At 45.1% G+C, this 18,280-nt stretch overlaps 1 protein-coding gene and 1 long non-coding RNA gene across 5 annotated transcripts in view; one reads left to right on the forward strand and one right to left on the reverse strand.

Annotated features, from left to right (window-relative positions):
- LOC142830475 (uncharacterized) overlaps positions 1–18,280 on the forward strand; it is a 33,440-nt gene that overhangs the window by 7,184 nt on the left and 7,976 nt on the right. The window lies entirely within an intron of this gene.
- Positions 5,194–18,280, reverse strand: part of ZFAND4 (zinc finger AN1-type containing 4) — a 29,574-nt gene continuing 16,487 nt past the window's right edge. For 3 of the 4 annotated variants that reach the window (XM_075935707.2, XM_075935704.2, XM_075935705.2), the window contains exons 6-10: positions 17,356–17,503; positions 15,413–16,594; positions 14,782–14,836; positions 8,718–8,835; positions 5,194–6,089 (exon numbers count right to left, since the gene is read on the reverse strand). In XM_075935707.2, the coding sequence (XP_075791822.1) occupies positions 5,954–6,089; positions 8,718–8,835; positions 14,782–14,836; positions 15,413–16,594; positions 17,356–17,503 (1,639 nt within the window). In that variant the 3' untranslated portion in view covers positions 5,194–5,953. The remainder of the gene's footprint in view (positions 6,090–8,717; positions 8,836–14,781; positions 14,837–15,412; positions 16,595–17,355; positions 17,504–18,280) is intronic. The other variant, XM_075935708.2, reaches the window with a different exon arrangement.

An 18,280-nucleotide genomic window follows, 5' to 3' on the forward strand; every position in this document is an offset into this window, starting at 1 on the left:
GGCGGAAAGACTGAGGAGGGGCTCTGTGTCTAGGCAGCGAGCCCCAGTTTAGATGATTTGCTCCTTCGATCCAGTTGCGGTGCCAGGGAGCCGTGGGTCGGTGTGGGCGATCGCTAAGCAATCGTGGCTGGTTTGCCTCTCGAAGGAGCCCTAGACACGGCCTGTGCCGGTGAGGAGAAGGTGCCGTGCTCTACATTAGGTCCAGGGCTGCTTGAAAAGCCTCAGGCATCAAAGGCACACAGCTTTCTCTTGGTGGCAGAGATCCGTCTGGAGCTGGGCTCTGCAGCTCCTGGGCTCCCTTTGTCAGCTCAGCTGCAGAGGCAAGGTGAAGTCTGGTGGCCTGAGTCGGGTCGCCCCCTACGCTTGTCCCTAGCCTTGCTTGTGGGAGACCTCCCCCTTTCTGGTCTCTTCTTGTGGTGCTGGCGGTTGTGATCAGTGTGTACCCCGAGAGGAGCCTGGCAGGTGCCAGTGGTCCCAGGTTCTGTTCTGCCTGTTGGGCGTTGCTCTAGCTCTCCATGTAACGTTAAGCAAATCTCCATGCAAAATTAACATCTGTTCTGCAGCTGTACAGTGGGGACAACAGTACAGTACTTCCTTTTTCTGTCCCTGTTTGAAATGTAAACTCTTTGGCTACGTCTACACCGCAAGGTTTTTGCGCAAAAACCCGTGGAGCGTCCACACCTCAAATGTGCTTTTGCGCTAGGAAAGCAAGAGTAAAACGGCAGAACAGAGAGCTTTTTCCGCCGTAGGTAAACCTCCTTTTAAGAGGCATAACTCCCTTTTGCGCAAGAGTTCTTGAGCAAAAAGGCAAGTGTGGACGCTCCAGAGGAGTTTCTTGTGCAACCCCAGTGAGAAAAAGCATAGGTGCTCTGATGGCCATTCTGTGAACGGCCATCAAAGCTTTCTTGCGCAAGAGCGTCCATGCAGTGTGGAAGCTTTCTTGCACAAAAGCACATCACTTTTGCAATGTGCCTTGAGGTGTGGACGTGCTCTTGTGCAAAAGCCTTCTTGTGTAAGAAGCATGTAGTGTACATAGCCTTTGTGGGCAGAGAATGGATCTTGCTGTGGTTGGGAAGTGCTAGGCAAAGTTGTAACACTAATAGTTGTTATATGAAAAACCGAGGAGTCCTGTGGCACCTTAGGCTATGTCTAGACTACATCCCTCCTTCGAAAGAGGGATATATAAATTAGATCGAAATTGCAAACGAAGCCGGGATTTGAATTTCCCATGCTTCATTTGTATAATGGCAGCCACACGTTCTTTCAAAAATGGGTATTTCAAAAGTGAAACTGCTGTCTAGACGTGATTCTTTCAAAAAAAATCCCGTAAACCTCATTTTTTGAGGAGTGCTAGGGGCAGAAGTGTTCTCCTGTTGACAAAGCAAATACCTTAGGGAGTGGAAGTCTGTCAGCAAAAAATGCTGACTGTTTTAAGGGCCTGACATTTAGCAATACCTGTCATTAAAAGCTATGACCCTCACTCAACTCCAGCTTGCAGAAAGACTTTGAAATTTGGCAGTGGGATTGTCCTGGTGTCAGAGGTGTCTTTAACTGTTCAGATCTGACTGACTTACACGCTGTTAAAAATCACCATTTCCTAGGTATAGACTAAGCTCATTATTGGTAGCACGTGAACCTCCTCACCAGGTTTTAGAAGTGCGTGTACACAGCTTCCTGATGTCTTATTTTAGTAATTTCACACAGAAGGCCCACTCCAGATGGGCTGCAGACACATGGATCATACTCTTCATCATCCTACTACTGCTCTCCCCCATTAAAATTCCTACTCAGGAAACCAACAAACCAGGAGGTTCATGTCTACTAAATAATTCTGTCTCTTTCACACCTTTTATAATTAACTCAGCTTCCAGGCCTTGCTTAAAGGAATCTGCATTTCTCTGGTGAGGTGGTACAGAAAAGCAAAGCCCCTAGATTTGAGTCAGGCCATATGCAATAAGAACAGAGCAAGCACTGCTAGAAACAAACTGATCTGCACTATCTGGAGGATGCACTTTGCTCTAGTTTTCCTCTCCATCTGCTCTCATATTGATGACATCACTGACATCTAGTGGCCTTGGCTGTCACACAACAATCGAGAGGATTTCCCATAGGACCAGGACTGGTTGTTGTAGTGCAAGCAATGCTTAACTTGTCAGCCAAGAGGTGCTGGGTCTCCGGCCCTTAGGTGCCAGGGTTCCAGCTTTTTAACTTTCATAGCTGATTTGGCAAACCCAAAGGTGCTAGGACTGAAGTGCTGGGGTTCAACAGCAGTAAGTCCTGGCACAAGTTAAGCACAGAGCACAGTCCACATGATTAGACAAGCAATTACACCTTTTCTAATGCATCTGCATCTGCCGAAGTGGGTCTTTGCCCACGAAAGTTTCTGCTCCAACACTTCGGTTAGTCTACAAGGTGCCACAGGACTCCTCGCCGCTTTTGCAGATTCAGACTAACACGGCGACCTCGCTGATACTCGACACCTTTTCTAACGCGGTAGGCCCCGAAAGTACCTTTGCGCTGTTCCGAAGCGTGCGCGTACTTTCACTTCTGCATTTCAGCACCGAGCAAACAGTTCGACAGCTGAGTTTTTACATACAGGTTCAAAAAGGCGCATGCAATCAGTGTTCGAGTCCTTCTGCCTTTCAAATGAACATTGTTTCCCGGGATTCACTTAACGCCGCATAAGACGTGAACTGAAGGGGCTACAGAAGGGAGTTGTAATTCTGCGCCAGAAACAAAACCCCCTTCCCGGTGGGCATTCATTTCCTAAGACACTGACACAGGTTACACTTCTGTCACCTCTTCCATTTCTGTGACCGTCTTTCAACTCGCCCTTGCCACTACTAGTAGTTGCATTCATTACGTCCTTACTGCCCACCTGGCAGCCGATTAATCAGCGCGTTACCTCCCCGCACCAGAGCTTCCTGCAGCTATTGGAGGAAACAATTGGCATAATCCATCCTGAAGCTGAATTGCGGCAGTCTGAGCTGTGCAGGCTCACACGTTCCTGCCAGTGCACCCCGTCAGAAAAACCTCCTCCTCAGAGCAGCTGACTCTGCTCTGCCTCCCGACAATTTCTCCCTCAAACGGTACCATGGTTCAGAATGAGCTGCTTGATTCTTACTGGAACCACTGGCGTGAACCCAGCTGGCATCTAAACTGTTGCACTTGTCGTGGCACAAGCAGGTCTAAGGCACAAGTCAGAATGCTGGGTAAGGAAGCCAGGGGATAAAGGAGGTTGGGAAGCCTTGTTTGTGTTCGTTTTACTTTAATAATTCTTGTCTACTACTGAAGCCTATGGCAGCAAGAGGCAGAGCAATTCTACCCCAAGGGGCAGAGAGATTCTTATTGCTGCCACATTATGGAGATTTCAGAGAAAGAATCCACTTCTCTGGACCCAATAGCCCCCTCCATTAGGGTGCTAGAGCTCGGGACACACAGCTGCCCCCGCAACCCCTGTTGTCTTCCAGCACGGCTCTCTTGCTTGTGTTCCTAAGAGTTCTTGGGCAAAAACGACAGCAAGCCGAACAGAAAAGGGGAAGCAGGCACAAACCGAGGTCGTGTGGAAACTGCCATTGTGTAAATGCTTTATAGCACCATCGAATTACATGATCAGATAGACTCAAATACAAAAACTCAACAGTTCTCTAGTAGCATTGTGCAGCACTAGGGACGGCTTTGTGTAGAGACAGGCAAACCACTTCTCTGAAAGTTTACATGGTAAACAGTGTCATACAGTAACAGGAGGAATATGGAAAATTAGTTTTGTAACTAACGCGTCTGCTAATTGCACTTAAGGTTACGCTTCTGGTGAGAAAAGGGCATACACAGAAGAGTGCTCACAGTAAGGAGAACTTAAAGCTCATTATACAAGAAACCTACATGAATAAAAATACAACAGTGGGAAATAAATATTAGAAGCTCTGTTAGGGAAATGTACTATATTTGCTAAACAGTAAGATCATGCAATTCAGCATAGCAGGATGCACAAGTACAAAGAAGGACAGTTGCATATGCAAACAGTGTGAGCATTTCCTGATGTGCTCGCTTAGCTGTACATCTGTGCGTCCCCCAGCGTAGCTTTTTCCTGGATTGTATTATTTTGATAGTAATTGTTTTAAGCAAAAAATATAAAAAGTTTAAAGGATCAAGAGCATGATGTTTAGCAGAAGCCTTCCATGTCATGATGAGTACTGAAATCAGGCATCTCTCGGAGTCTGTATTGTATGGAAAGGGTGCAGTGCAAAGCACCAAGGTGATGTGTTCACAGTGACTAGTGTTGCTACAAACTGGACCGTTGTGTTTTACATTAGATGGAGCTTTTACCAGAGTGTGGTTGTAACTGAGCCTGGAGGTCTCAAATGCTGTGTCACCAAGGCCAGATCGGTGCCTTCTCCTCCCCCCCACCTGTAACCATCACGGCCAGCCATGGCTATTTAGATATCCCAACAGACCTGGAGGCTGCAGGAGCCCTCAAAGAAGGGGAATGTTACCGAGGAAGCGTGCTGTTCAACTGCTTCTCTCTTCCAACCAACACCCTGTTTTGTGGAGATTCACCTTTAGCCCCCATTGAAATGCCGCTCACAGCACCAGCATTACACAACTGTTCAGGAAGGGAAGGTACCATAGTCAATTAGTCAGGGAACTTAGAAGAGAGGACAGAGTGGACAAACTACCCTAGTCAGAATTGGCTGCATTTCTGCTCAACACCCTGTTTTTAGAAGGGCCATGGCATTATCATTGCCAGACATGGCTGGGAGTGCAGTGTTAAAACATATACATATAGGGCCTCTCTGGTAGCATAATGCCTTGGTACCGGACCAGAATGTTTCAATACTTAAGAAGTAGGAGGAGAAACGGTTTTAGTAGGTGGTGTTCTAACCGCCTTCTGTGTTTTCCTCATTGGCACCAGGTAGTAAAGGCTGCAAACAATATTGCCTGATGTGCTAAAAACATCTGCTGAAGTTTGGTAACACCCAGATGAGCTGTGTTTCACTGGCTTGTTTCTAAGGCAGAGGGACTCACAAAGCACTCATTTCTGGCCTAGCTGTTCTCACTGAAGTGGAGTTTTACCACTGATGTCCATGAGGGCAGAGTCAGTATACACTTTTGATAACCTTCCCTTCACTTCCAGCACCCTGTAAACTAGGAAACGTCAATACTGAGCTTATGATACGAGCATGCAAACCAGAATAAAATTTAATATTTATTAGAATTTCTTCTGGTAACAGCACTCAACATCTTAACAAATCAAGTTGTGAAGTTTTAAAAAATCTAGGATTACAAAAAAAGTTAAAATAAGCTGTTCCTTGTATTTAATGGCAACAAAGGGATTTCTCTATTTAAAAAAACTGCCATATAAAGAGTAGTATTTTAAGAAATAGTGTGATTACCATGATATGTTATTTGCAGAATGGATACACAGTATATGAATGCCAATCGGAAAGGAACAGAAGTGCAGAAAGTACCACACTCTTTGAAGCTCTGGACAGGTGGTTTGAAGTAAGGGGGAGATCTTCCTAGTGAAATAACTTAAGATACCACACAATGGACGAAACACAAGGTAGAGTACAGAGACGTTACATGACACCCTCGTTACAGCGCCCCCTCAAGTCTGGTTATACAGTAAATATGAAACTTAGTAAAGTGCATCTTTTAAAGACTTGTCTAGTGAAATAGCATCTTCAGATATAAAACACTTAACACAAGACGTGCAAGAACAGTTAAATCATAGTGTAAGTTTTTAAAAACTACTTTTTAAACTTTTGATTCACTAAAGGACAAAGGTGTCAGCAACAGTAGTGTTCACATTATTCTTCACTCAGATGCATCCTCGTGTGCTTTTTGTTACTTGGCAAATCTTTAGGTATGGAGCGGGGCAAAATAAATGCAGTCGAAGCAAACACTGCTTCTCTCAATGTAATACAATTCTGCCATGGCAGCACAACCACAGTTAGATTTTGGGAAGCTTTGGTGCACTAACAACAGGATTCGTCTCCTGCAAGTACCTCCGCCCCACGCTCTTGTAGTCGTAGGTGCAGGTGTGAGTCTCTGCATAGCGATGAGTAGCACAGAAGTTGTTTCCACATCTAAAGAACAAAGAACATAAAAGATTAGGATTCACTGTCCACGAGCCTGTTACTTTGAGGGGGACAGTTTCTGCTTGGAGACAGCACCCTTTCATTCAGCAAACCCAAATCACTAGACAGGCACTCCACCGTGGGCTAATGGGGTGAGGGAAATCAACTAACTTCTTCAAATCCAGCCACAAGCATCATCTTGTCACAGGCCAGGGATGGACATGGAGACAGCGATTCTGCTATACAGCCTCTCCCCGAGTTACGAACGAGTTACAGACCAAACTCTTGGCCGTAGTTCGACGTGTTCGTAACTCGGACCCCATTGAGTTACATGGCGACCTCACTGTTTGTAAGCGCGGATCACATTCGTAACTCGGGGACCGCATTTACGACCGAAGCGGTCGTAAATGCGAACGGTCGTAACTCGACTGTTCTCAACTTGGGGACCGGCTCTATACTAGACAAGCGTTGCTTTCCCCTAACAGCAGCAGCTGATGCACATTAAGAGAAGGGAACGGTTTGGCTTTGCAATTTGACCTCTTGATAATAGCTATAGCTCCTGGCAAGGGAGAAGGGCGTGCTGCTGTCTGGGAAGAGGACTATGCATGTGACCTCATGGCAGTTAGCGAGTTAGACCTTGCGTATTGCCCTTACTCGACTCCTAGCCACACAGAAATCGTGTGTTTGAGCAAGTCAGCATGAGGTAGCTAAGCCCTCAGGGGCAGGTTTTGGATGTTTGAGCGAGTGATTCAGCAGGGAAGCAACAAGGTGAGTTAGAAGTAGCAGCAGCTGTGCGGCTCAAGTTCAGTTTTGAAGCAGGGGTTCCTTCTCAAATGAGGCTAGATCAAGTACAGTGAGTTAAGTGTGCTAACTCAAGCTACCAATTGCAATAAATACCCTGACAAACTCCCCCACCCACAGCTGGTGGGCCTTTAAAAGACAGCTGAGAGTAACAGCCCGTCAAAACTAACGTAAAATCAGAAGTAACTTAATTCAGGAGGTTGCTGAGTGTGTGTCTGACAGTAATAGGCTATCCACCTACTCGATTCAGTTCTTTGTAGGATGGTCCGGATGGATGAAAGCTTATGGCCAAATATACGTATTAGTCTTTAAAGTGCCACAGGACTCCTCCTTGGCTAAGCTGATGTATTGGTTTTTCAGGTCAGTGACCTGGGTCTATAACGGGAAAGTCTCTTGCGTAACAACATTCCTTCCTTGGTTATGTTCGGTTGTAATGGAGGCGCAGCTAAAGGGTAGGCACAGCTATGCTGAAAGAAACATGCTTCCGTTGACCTCCTCCCTACTGTTCAGGGAGCTGGAGTTCTTATTCTGACGGGGAAACACTTTCCGTCGGTGCAGGCTGCAGCTCCACAGCAGGGTTATGCTGGCATAGCTTCTGTGGCGTAGTCACACCCTTATGTTAACCCCATCTGGGTCAGGCATTTCCTCGACTTGCTCTGAAGAAAATTCAAAGCTTCTCAGAAGCTAGCATCTAAAGAACAGGTTCTCCCAGACCCAAGTTTGATATTTTGGCTAACAGAACTTCTTAATGGGAAGCCAGGACGGAAGCAAATAAAATAAAAATTGGGATGTTATCATGCTAGGGAGTTAAAGTCCAAATGCTTTCAGAAGACTTAATTCAGAAGAACTCCACTACAGGGAAAAAAATCCAACCTCAGGAAAATGACTCAAGATCTAAATGCCAGTATTTCTCCTCCAGCACCCAGTGAAGGTTTATTTGGATTTACTGTTAATTTCTTCAATTCTCTGGAAGCTTTAATATAAAAACTGATTTGAGAGTGACATTTTTCTTTTTTCCTTGGTATGTTTAGATCACACAAAACGAGATTTCATCAACTAATTTTGAACTGCAATGGTTTCTCTTTCCTCACCTTTACATTGACTTTATGAAAGTTAATTAAAAATAGAGGAGAAGTGGAAAAGGGTTCAGTGGGGACTGCTGTTTTGCACACATTTAACAGCAGCAAGTTGCTGGATACAAAGCAATAGAGGTGTTACTTTGTTGGCTTACTCAAGTCAAATGTAGTCCTCGAAATCAGAGGCACGAGGGGGGGGAGGCGCTGTATCTTTTATTGGACCAACTTCTGATGGTGAGTGACCTGAAGAGCTCTGAGTGAGCTCAAAAGCTGGTTTCTCACTAACAGAAGTTGGTCCAATAAAAGGTATTACCTCTCCACGTTCTCACTATAGATCCTGGGATTGACACAGCTACACCCCCACTGCATACTACCTGGAAGTCAATGGCAGATTTACACAGAAATACCAACCAAAACAGCTTATTTTCAAAGATGCTACTAATGCATGTTCCTAATTTTCTCTCACTGATGATGGATTCTTAGCCAAGTTCTTCTCACATTTGTCTGTACCCCCCCCCTTCCCCATCATCTTCTCTGGGCTGTACCTAGCAAGCTAAAGTCTCCTATGAGCCCAAACCTCTTGACTGACAGGGCACAAGGTGGATACCCTGAAAGCACAGAATGTATTCTCTATCTGAGCCTCATTTCTCACAGTTCATGGAAAATTCAAGTCATGAGCAATTCTCTCAAAATTTTACACACACACACTTTCTCTGACCACAGCTACACATTTTAACCACTTGCTACAACCTCAACCTACCTGCATTCATAGCTGGTTGCCAATCCAGTTTTCTTGCCACAGAGAAAGCAGTGTTTTGTAATTTTCTTTTTTGTTTGCATTGAACCATTCACAGGTGGGAGATGGGTTGCTTCACCTGCTTTCAAAAGTAAAACATAAAATTAACAGATTTGATAGTTACATTTTCTGCTGACCCCTTGGTTGTATTTCAGGAGATGATATTCCACTCCCCTCATAGCCAGAGAACACACTTCGCCTTTCAAGTGGAGCTCCCACTCTGTCTTTGCAAGCATCGGTTAAGCCTCCTAGCATGCATCTTAGGGAAGTGAAGGTGCAACTGGTCTTAAGTTCACATTAATGGAGGGCAGAACCAAAAAGTGCAGTGCCAAGCCTGTCTCCCTGCTGCACTGTGTGGCTTTGTCTACACTGGCACCCTTGTCCGGAAAAGGGATGCTAATGAGACACTTCGGAATTGCAAATGCCGCGGGGATTTAAATATCTCCCGCGGCATTTGCATGAACATGGCTGCCGCTTTTTTCCGGCTCGGGGTTTTGCCGGAGAAAAGCGCCAGTCTAGACGGGATCTTGTGGAAAATAAGCCCTTTTCCGGAAGATCCCTTATTCCTACTTTCAATAAGGGATCTTCCGGAAAAGGGCTTATTTTCCGCAAGATCCCGTCTAGACTGGCGCTTTTCTCCGGCAAAACCCCGAGCCGGAAAAAAGCGGCAGCCATGTTCATGCAAATGCCGTGGGGGATATTTAAATCCCCCGCGGCATTTACAATCCCGAAGTGTCTCATTAGCATCCCTTTTCCGGAAAAGGGTGCCAATGTAGACACAGCCTGTATGTTTATTTTGTGGTTGGAACAGAGCCTTGACCACCAGTGACTTTCCAATGGAATCAGTGGACCATTAGTATTTACCCAGTACATAGCATACACACCAGAAGGTAAGCTCAGAGATGTGGCCCTTTAAGTATCACAATATAACAGGCACCTGGCTACATTAAGTTCCCATTTTCAAGTTTTGCAGGCACACCGCGAGTTAACAGGAAAAGTCGGAGAGGAAATGACAAACTATCCAGGCCTTGTCTATGCTACCACAGGCCATCAACCTAAGTTACACAACTTCAGCTGTGTGAATAATGTAGCTGAAGCCGACGTACCTAGGTCTGCTTACTGCAGTATCTTCACAGTGGACAGTCGACAACTGATGCTCTCCCGGTGACTCCACCTACTCTTCTTGTTTTGGTGGAGTACCAAAGTCCATGGGAGAGTGCTTGATTTATTGTGTCTATACTAGGCATTTATTGGGTCTATACCATCAATAAATTGACCTTCGATGGATCAGTCACTGCCTGTTGATCCAGCGGGTAGTGAAGACATGCCCTCATTTTCCCCATCACCAGAGCAACCCTTCAGTCAGTCCTGTTGTATTATGCTATGTGGCAAGTGATGGTTAGTAATCAGGAGAGGAAAATACTAATATCACAGAGGATTATAAAGGTATTGTTCCTGCACCCATCCCCACAGCGCAGTGAGCCACTAGCACACAAGTACTTCACATACAGCACATCTCAGTTTCCAATAGCCAGTCTTTTTGAGGTGTAACGGACGGGACCAAATTCAGCCCTACGCTAGCTGACTGTAGCTTTCAGTGCACTGGGCCACCGAGCGGTAGCTGTGCCTGCTTGCGCAAGGGCTGGGATTGCCCCATTGAAGCTATGGCTGCTGATACAGAGGACTGTCTAGATCTAACTAGTCTGCACGATCCGTTCCAGTCTCTAAAACTGCGCGTACTTGACTGGACTCCATTTTGGGGAGCAGGTTCTGTCCTCACACACTTACCAGGGGATTTCGGTTAGCCCAGTTTGGAAATGGTATTGGGAGCAGTATATACTACTAAGGGTTTATACCACAGATGGATTTTAAAATGGTTCCTACCATGGACCATACTGATTCACAGATCCCAAAGCCAGAAGGAGCCACTGGGATCATGTAGTCTGACCTCCTGTATTCCACAGACCAGAGAACTCCCCCAAAATAACTCCTCAAAAAAAAAAGAGACTGCCTCATGGACAAATGATCACGTAATATCCCTGATGCTCTTATGACAACTGCTTACAAGGGTACGACAGACTAGCGAAGGGTTAGCTCATTATTAGTCGTCTTTAATGTGGTACAACAGCTGGAAATGAGAGAAGCCAACACCATGTGACTAGCCTGTCCTCCACGGACCACCAGTGATTTGCAGAGTGCAGTTTGAGAACCGGTGTTTTCACTACTGGCTTGCTCTTTCCAGCGCGATTAACCTGGCTGACAAATTTCCTGCAACATCAGCCACTGCACAGAGAAGTCTGCAGTACACCACACTGGTTTCAGAAGAAACCTCATCAGGCTCTGTACAGTGCAACATCAGCCTCTCCTCTTCTCAGACGTCTGGAACGGTTTGCAAGACACGCTGTTGGTTGTCATAACAGTAGTTTTCAACCTTTTTTCATCTGCAGACCCCTACAGAGGGACCCCTGTGGAAATCAGACACTTTCCAAAGATCCATGGATGACAGGCTGAAAACCACTGGTGTAATGTGCACCAGGCTAGACCCTCTGCTGGTGTAAACTGGCATAGCTCTATAAGACAATGGTGTTAGTTGATTCTTCCTGGCTTGCCACAAATGCGCCCAAAATAAGCGCCTGGTAATAAATTCGACCCTGTCAGTCTTTGATAAGACTGCTTACATCTGGTCTTCCAAGCACATTCAATTGTATTTTATCTGATTATTCAAATGCTGCCACTTTGATGCACTCAAAATGCTTCAAAGCAGATGGAGAATACTGTGTAAGAGCCTATTAAATACACCCCTGCAATTTGCAAACAAGATTGTTTGCAAAGTTAAAATGACAAACATACCAGAAGTCAAGCTACTTGGCAACCAGTAATACCTGGAGGTTACAGTACAGCACATCCTGCTCTTATGACAGATGTTCCAAGAGTAACAGAGTCAGCTAGTGTGCTCACAAAGTTAAATGACCCACACGTACTCCCCACCACTAAATACAATAATTCTTTTTATCTGTAAGGCTCTGCCAAGCACAGATAACAGCACCAAGAGTGGGGCCTAGGAAAGTACAAGCCAGCTTTGACACTGCAAGCATGTTAAATCCAGACGGAGGAGAAACTTTGATAGTCCACTTATTCTTATCAGCTTTACACAATCACAGGGGAGAAGGGAAGAAAATAGCACAAAGTCCCACAAAATTACTCACCCCAAACTCAGTTTTTGGAGTCGACTAGGTAAGCAATAGCTTCCTTGACTCTGCTGAATTAGTGATGTTGAATTTAGATTAGTTACTAACTGAATAGTCGATGGGATTTCCATCGACTATTCGATTATTCTATAAATGCGCCTCTGCCTTTGAATTGTAGCAAGAGCTCTGCCAGGCTCCTGCTGCAGTTCAAAAGTGGAAGGCCCACAAGGAGCGCGGGGCCAGAGGGGGACTCCTGCTGGCCCCGCTTCCTGTCGTGCCTCAACCTTTGAAATGTACAAGAGCCTTAGTGGGGCTCTTGTACATTTCAAAAGCAGGACTGCAGAACAAGCAGAAACCGCTTCAGGCCCCGCTTGCGCCACTTCCCGCTGTGCCTCTACCTACCCAGCCCCCTGCGGAGACAGTGCTGGAGGGAACTGGCTTTTAATCCAGCTCCCTCCAGCACCTGCTCTTGCTCTCTCCTCCCCCCACCCCTTGCTGCCCAGAGGTAGGAAGTGGGGAAGTGACTAGCCGCATCATTAGTTGACTATCTGATAAGCTTCTGCATATCGGACAATCAACTAGTCGCTTACAGCCCTATTGTGAATACCGTAACACAAACACCCTTTGGCCTGGAGAAAGATGCAAAGGAGACAACTGGACATTAATGCAGCTTTGGATTAACTAACCGTGCCACCGACAGTGGAAGGAGGAGAGTGTCCACTGCTCTGCCCATAGGTCATGAGCAGTTTTAACTGTGAAAGTCATATTATTCCCCTTTGAGGAACAAGATCTTCTAGTTGATTCCTCACACTTTTTCCAAACTCGTGCTAGGGAGAGGAAAAGAGTAAACCACAGCTGTGAAGGGCGTGAAGCAAGAGGAAGGGGGCAATCATGCTCAGTGGATTTCTCAAACAAAGAAGAGACACTGCTACTGTGAGCGAGTTCTTTGGACCTGTGTGTAAGTCCAGGGCAGGGGGTGGCACTCTCCGGCAAGTGGCCTACCAGGGTTACCAGCTGGTGGGGGCAAGACATTTTGCTTATATTGACCGTCACAGCTTCCAATGGCTGTGGTTCATTGCTCCCGGCCCACAGGAGGGGGGGCTGCCTGCAGACAGTCGATGTAAACAAAATGCCCCGCAGCCCACCAGCAGATTATCCTGAGGGACTGTGTGCTGAGGGTTGACAAGCCCTAAGTTTAGGGATTGCCTGTGGGCTCTGAAAGTTAGGAACTCTAGAGATATTCTACAGCACTAACTGCCTACTGCTGCACCAGAAAGCTCTGAAAGGCCTGAAACCTGTAGGCGCCTTCCCAGATACCGGCTAGTGAGAAAGGTGGAAGAGTTTTTAAAACCCCTTGAGTTTACTGAGCCAAACGCACACAAAAATAGCCATTCAAGCTAGTTGGAAGACAGAATGAACACACTAAGAATAAGGAATTAAATACTGCCCATCTCCAGGACTGACAGACAGGTATTCATCGCAAAGGCTTTATCCCGAAACACGCTCCCTGAGACGCACAAGGAAAAAGCTTCACAGATACAAAAGATCTGGTGAGGTCTTCTCAGGCCACGTGTTGGAGCAATCACTGTTTAAAGCAACAGTAGCTAGTAGTATCCTCCCATCTCTCCCTAAGGAATAGCTAGACTTGTTTCAGGCTGCAGAGCTGACACACACAGAAGTAGGCCAGGTGCAGCGTTCTTATTCTCTAACTATGGAACTAAGCAAACCGTTCAGAGAAACAGCTATTACAAAGAACTGAATTTTTAACCACACACCAGTGACCGTTTAACATTCACATTATCAAGATACACTAATACGCAAAAAGAAGAAGATTAGTCATAGGAACTTCTCCAGAGGTATATACTCCTCTTAAACAATACGTAATGCTATTGAATATCCAAATAAGAAGACACTTGCAAATCACAACACTATATACCACAATGCCTACATCTGTACATGCCCATAAAGGACAGTACACCAGAGGTGGGCAATAATTCTGGCAGCAGGGGCGATTTCATGAATTATGGTACACAGTCATGGGCTGGCTTCAGTCCCTCCCTGCCCCAGGAAGGGGCAGGACCTTGTGCAGAAGGGGTGGAGCTGGGACTAGAGAGAAATAGCATGAGACAGACAGACTTTGTGACACAGACCAGGGGTGTATGGCAAGTGACAGCGAGCGTGTGCTGGCTGTTGCTTAGAGGTGCACGCTGATCACACATAACATTGACCATGAGAGCCAGGCGTTCCCTCTGCATCCAATTCAATTGCACCCCCTGCAAGTTCTAGCTTTGCCAGCACAATTAGCAAAACTACCCTCTCCCGGGAGGCCACCCAGGTTACGACAATCTTGCAGCCCACGGAGATGAAGGAGGCCCAACTCACTAGCCTAGGTTGCCCATCGCTACTGCAGAACATTCTTGAATGCTGAGTGAACAGTAAAAATAATGCAGCTGAAAACACAACTCCACTGCCACCTCCAAACACTTATAATACACTGATGAAAATTTCTTTACAAAGAAGGGCAGTACCATCACCCCCATTTACAGAGGGGGAAACTGAAGCACCAAGCAGGACGTGGCTTGCTCACAGTCATCCACCAGGGCAGTGACAGAGCCAGGATATTCTCTGGGACCCAAATTCTACCCAAAGCTAGAATAAGATCCGCGTATGAGAGCACAACTCAAAACATTCAGGTTTAATACACCATTTTATACAAATCTAGTGCAGAGAAAGCAGTTCAAAGCTTTATGCCCTCCAAAGGTCTAATTCTTGCTCTGTGAGTGTTTGATAAAAGATTTAAAGAGTCAATTTCAGCTCTAACAAAAACTCATACTACTTACCTATTCTTTTCCCTGTAGCTGCAACATTTCCATTCATTCCAAGCCCATGGGCAGGCTAAAAATAAAAATATTTTAAGTGGAATTACTGATGACTGACAACAAATACAAGATTAAGCAATTTCACAGCGGCTTGTCTGAAGCTCATGTTGTATCAGTCAATATAGATATGAAGAGAGCTATGAGAAGTATTTTGACTATAAAGTCCAAAGTTAAACCTTGTTTAAAAGGACTGATTTAAGAAATGTAGTGGAGCACATTAAAAACTTCTGTGGCTAATGTGAGTTACAGGTCAACCTTTAAAATGGCTCACCATTAATGAATAGCAGAAAGAGCCAAACGACATTTCTACACATACAGTGTTTAGCCAGGAGAGTTACAAGTGGCAAAGGAGTTTACACTCCGAACGAAAAGTACTCTAACATCACTGTAAATCTGTAGGGAGATTGCCTCTAGAAACCCACTAGTGAAACATGCAAGCAAGATGCCAAAGAAATCTAGAACACTGTCTGTTCTGAAGTTCTGATGGTATCGGATGAGATGTATAGTCCCCCAGCTTGAAGAGGCATTATGGGGCAGTCTTCACTAGAGAATATAGGAAAACCCCAATTGGGCAGGAAATACTGGTACTTACCAGGAAATATTCAGCAGCATCATCGGGGGGAGAGGCTTTCTTAAAGCTTTCTTCCTGAAAACGCTGGAGGTTTGTAGGTAGTGCAATACCAGAAGTCCGAAACCTGCCCGTCCCGCAGGAATTCTGTAAACTTTCCCTGCTCGCGCTTCGGGCCAGCGAAGCTAAAAATTCTAAGTTATTTACAGAACCCACAGGTTCTTTGGATGCCTTGTTTGCCACCTCTGTGATGTCCCGAGCCTCCATTTTAGAAATGATATCGGGTCTTTTGCCAGGCGAGTCTACCTTCACACCACGAAATCTGGTAGTCCTTGGGAAAGAGGAGTCGGCCGTATTGTGGACCTCCAAAGATCGGAGCAGATTTGGGGAGGCAGCAGGCCTCAAGTTACCAACCTCAAAGCATTTGGGTTGCGGCTGCGGTTTCAGAGAACTGTGATGTGCCATTTGGGCTGAATACCGAAGAGGTGACAAGAATGTGTTCTTCTGAGGACTTAGTTCACGAGTGTTGAGATACCCAGCCTCCACTGTTGCCGCGCTCAGGATTTTTGTAATGGGCTTGCTATGCTGCTCTACAGCTTTAGACTCCTCATCCCCATCAGACAGTCCAAGCTCTGGGTTTACCTTCCCTATTCCATACAGTTCGCTGTACTGCTCAGCAGCATTTGCTTCCGCTAATAAAGCAAAAGCATCTGTTTCAGGTAGAAGCTTTTCTTCTGTTGCACACAGTTCTACATTTGGTAGAAGTGGATACAAGATAGGTTCTTCCTCATTTGTGGATGTCACATTTTCTAAAGCTTTTTCAGAATTCATAGGCAGCGACGGGACAGGGGGAAGGAAGCTGTTTGCAGGTAGTTTTGTATTGTCGAGTTCGACGCGAGATATTTTAGGCGGTAGTCGAATGCTATTAACTGACTGCGACCGGGAGGTGCTCTCCCAGTTGTCATCTTCCTTAAGAAAGTCACTAGGAATGGATGGCATTGTTCTACCAGCAGTGGCCAAAGTAGCCAAAGCTGAAAGTGCATTCTGGGAAGACTCCGAGGGATATGAATTCCCAGGAGGAGGTAGGCAGGACTGTCCAATGTGGGGGAGTACTCTTAAAAAACGGTGACGAGCAGCTGCTGTCGAACCGCTAGACGGTCGAGGAACCATTGGTGGACGAGGTTTCACCTTGACAGTCTTCTTAGGCTATTTCAAAGGAAAAAAAGACATTATTATTATTATTATTACTAGTGTTACAATAGCATCCAGAGAGCCCAACTGAGATTGGGCCCCATTGTGCAAGAGACTGTCCCCGCACAGAAGATAAAGGAAGTACTATTGTCCACAATTTACAGACAAGGGACTGAGGCACAGAAACTAAAGCGACTTACCTTATTTCTGCTTGAAAGGTAAAAATGGAACTCAGCCTAGAGCCTCACTCTCTTGTTCATACTCTAATTAAGGCATCAATACTTTTCAGTAGCTAATTATCTTGCTGATTAAGAAAAGAGGAAGATAATATCTTTCATTGGATCAATGTCTGTTTGTGGAAGGGACAAATTTTCAAGCTACACATTCTGTGTTGCTCAAAAGGTTTGTCCAATGCACCAACAGATATTACCTCACCCTCCTTATGCGTCTCATGTCCTGCTACTGACACCACCTGCTTCTTGACTGTACTTATAGACACCATAGCATTACTGTAAGTATTAACGAGATTATTATTACTGTGTTATTAACAAGACTTTATTATTATTAAGTGAAGCATCAAAAGGTGAAAATATCCTTGATACACACTGAATTCTTTGACTGTTGAAGCAGGGCATCCAATTAAACTATTATTTATTGAAGACCACTGGCACATCAACCCTCCACTTAACAAAATGAATACCAGTCGGCTCTCTAAAAAGACTTGCACTGGGAAGACGCATCATTTTATCTTGGGGTTATTGAGACCACAGCCTCACCTTTTTACTTAGATTCATGTTTTCCATCTTTGCCTTAAGCAGCTTCATTTTGTTCATAGTAATTGAATTCTCAATAATCTGTTGGCCGGAAGGAGATGCCTCTGTTTCTTCCTCGTCGTCTGCATACAAATTATAAACTGAGCCACCACTGAAATGAGAAAAAAAAAAATCAAAGTTTTAGTGTTTTCACATTCTACAATCAAGGGACTTATCCATAACTTATCAATGCAGAGTACACCCACACAACTAGAAAGGCAAAGCCAATAGTCCATCTGTTACCAAGCATTATAGGAACTGTACGAAAGGATATTTCAAAAAGCAGTTCTCTTTGGAGAAAACAAGAATTCTTTAATGGGATGTTCACACCATGAACTGGTAATGAGGAGATCAGAATACAGCCAAGGTACCTGGAAATTGTACTTTATGTAGTTTTGCACCCACTGTATATTTTCCCCCAAAAGTCAGCATTCAGTCCATTAGTGTCATCAGCTTTGGATATGCCAGCAGGAAACCTGACTCATACAACAAGCTGATCAGTTTTCCCATTACTCAGACACTGTCACAGAAAGGAAGTCCTAATTTCGATACATCCCAAAGGTGTGGTGGTGGATGGTGTGTGTTTTTTTGTTTTTAAAGAAAAAAAGAAATGGAGGGGTTATCCATGTGTATATGACATTCTATTTCTGCTTTTTAAAATAAAAAGAAGACTCAGTTTAAGGAATCTCATTTGGAAAAAGGAAACTCTCCTCCAAGAACACTAGATCTAACCAGACAAAACACACTGGAATGGATCGCTGGCAATAACATCACACCACGCCATCTGCTAAAGTACACAGAGTGAAAGTAGAAAATGGACCTCAATATGTTTTAAATCTTATCCCTGATTTTTTTCCTTTAGCAAGCATTCTATTAATACACCCCCAAC

The sequence above is a fragment of the Pelodiscus sinensis genome, chromosome 8 (assembly GCF_052426305.1).
Source record: "Pelodiscus sinensis isolate ZL-2025 chromosome 8, ASM5242630v1, whole genome shotgun sequence".
Taxonomy (NCBI): Eukaryota; Metazoa; Chordata; order Testudines; family Trionychidae; genus Pelodiscus; species Pelodiscus sinensis.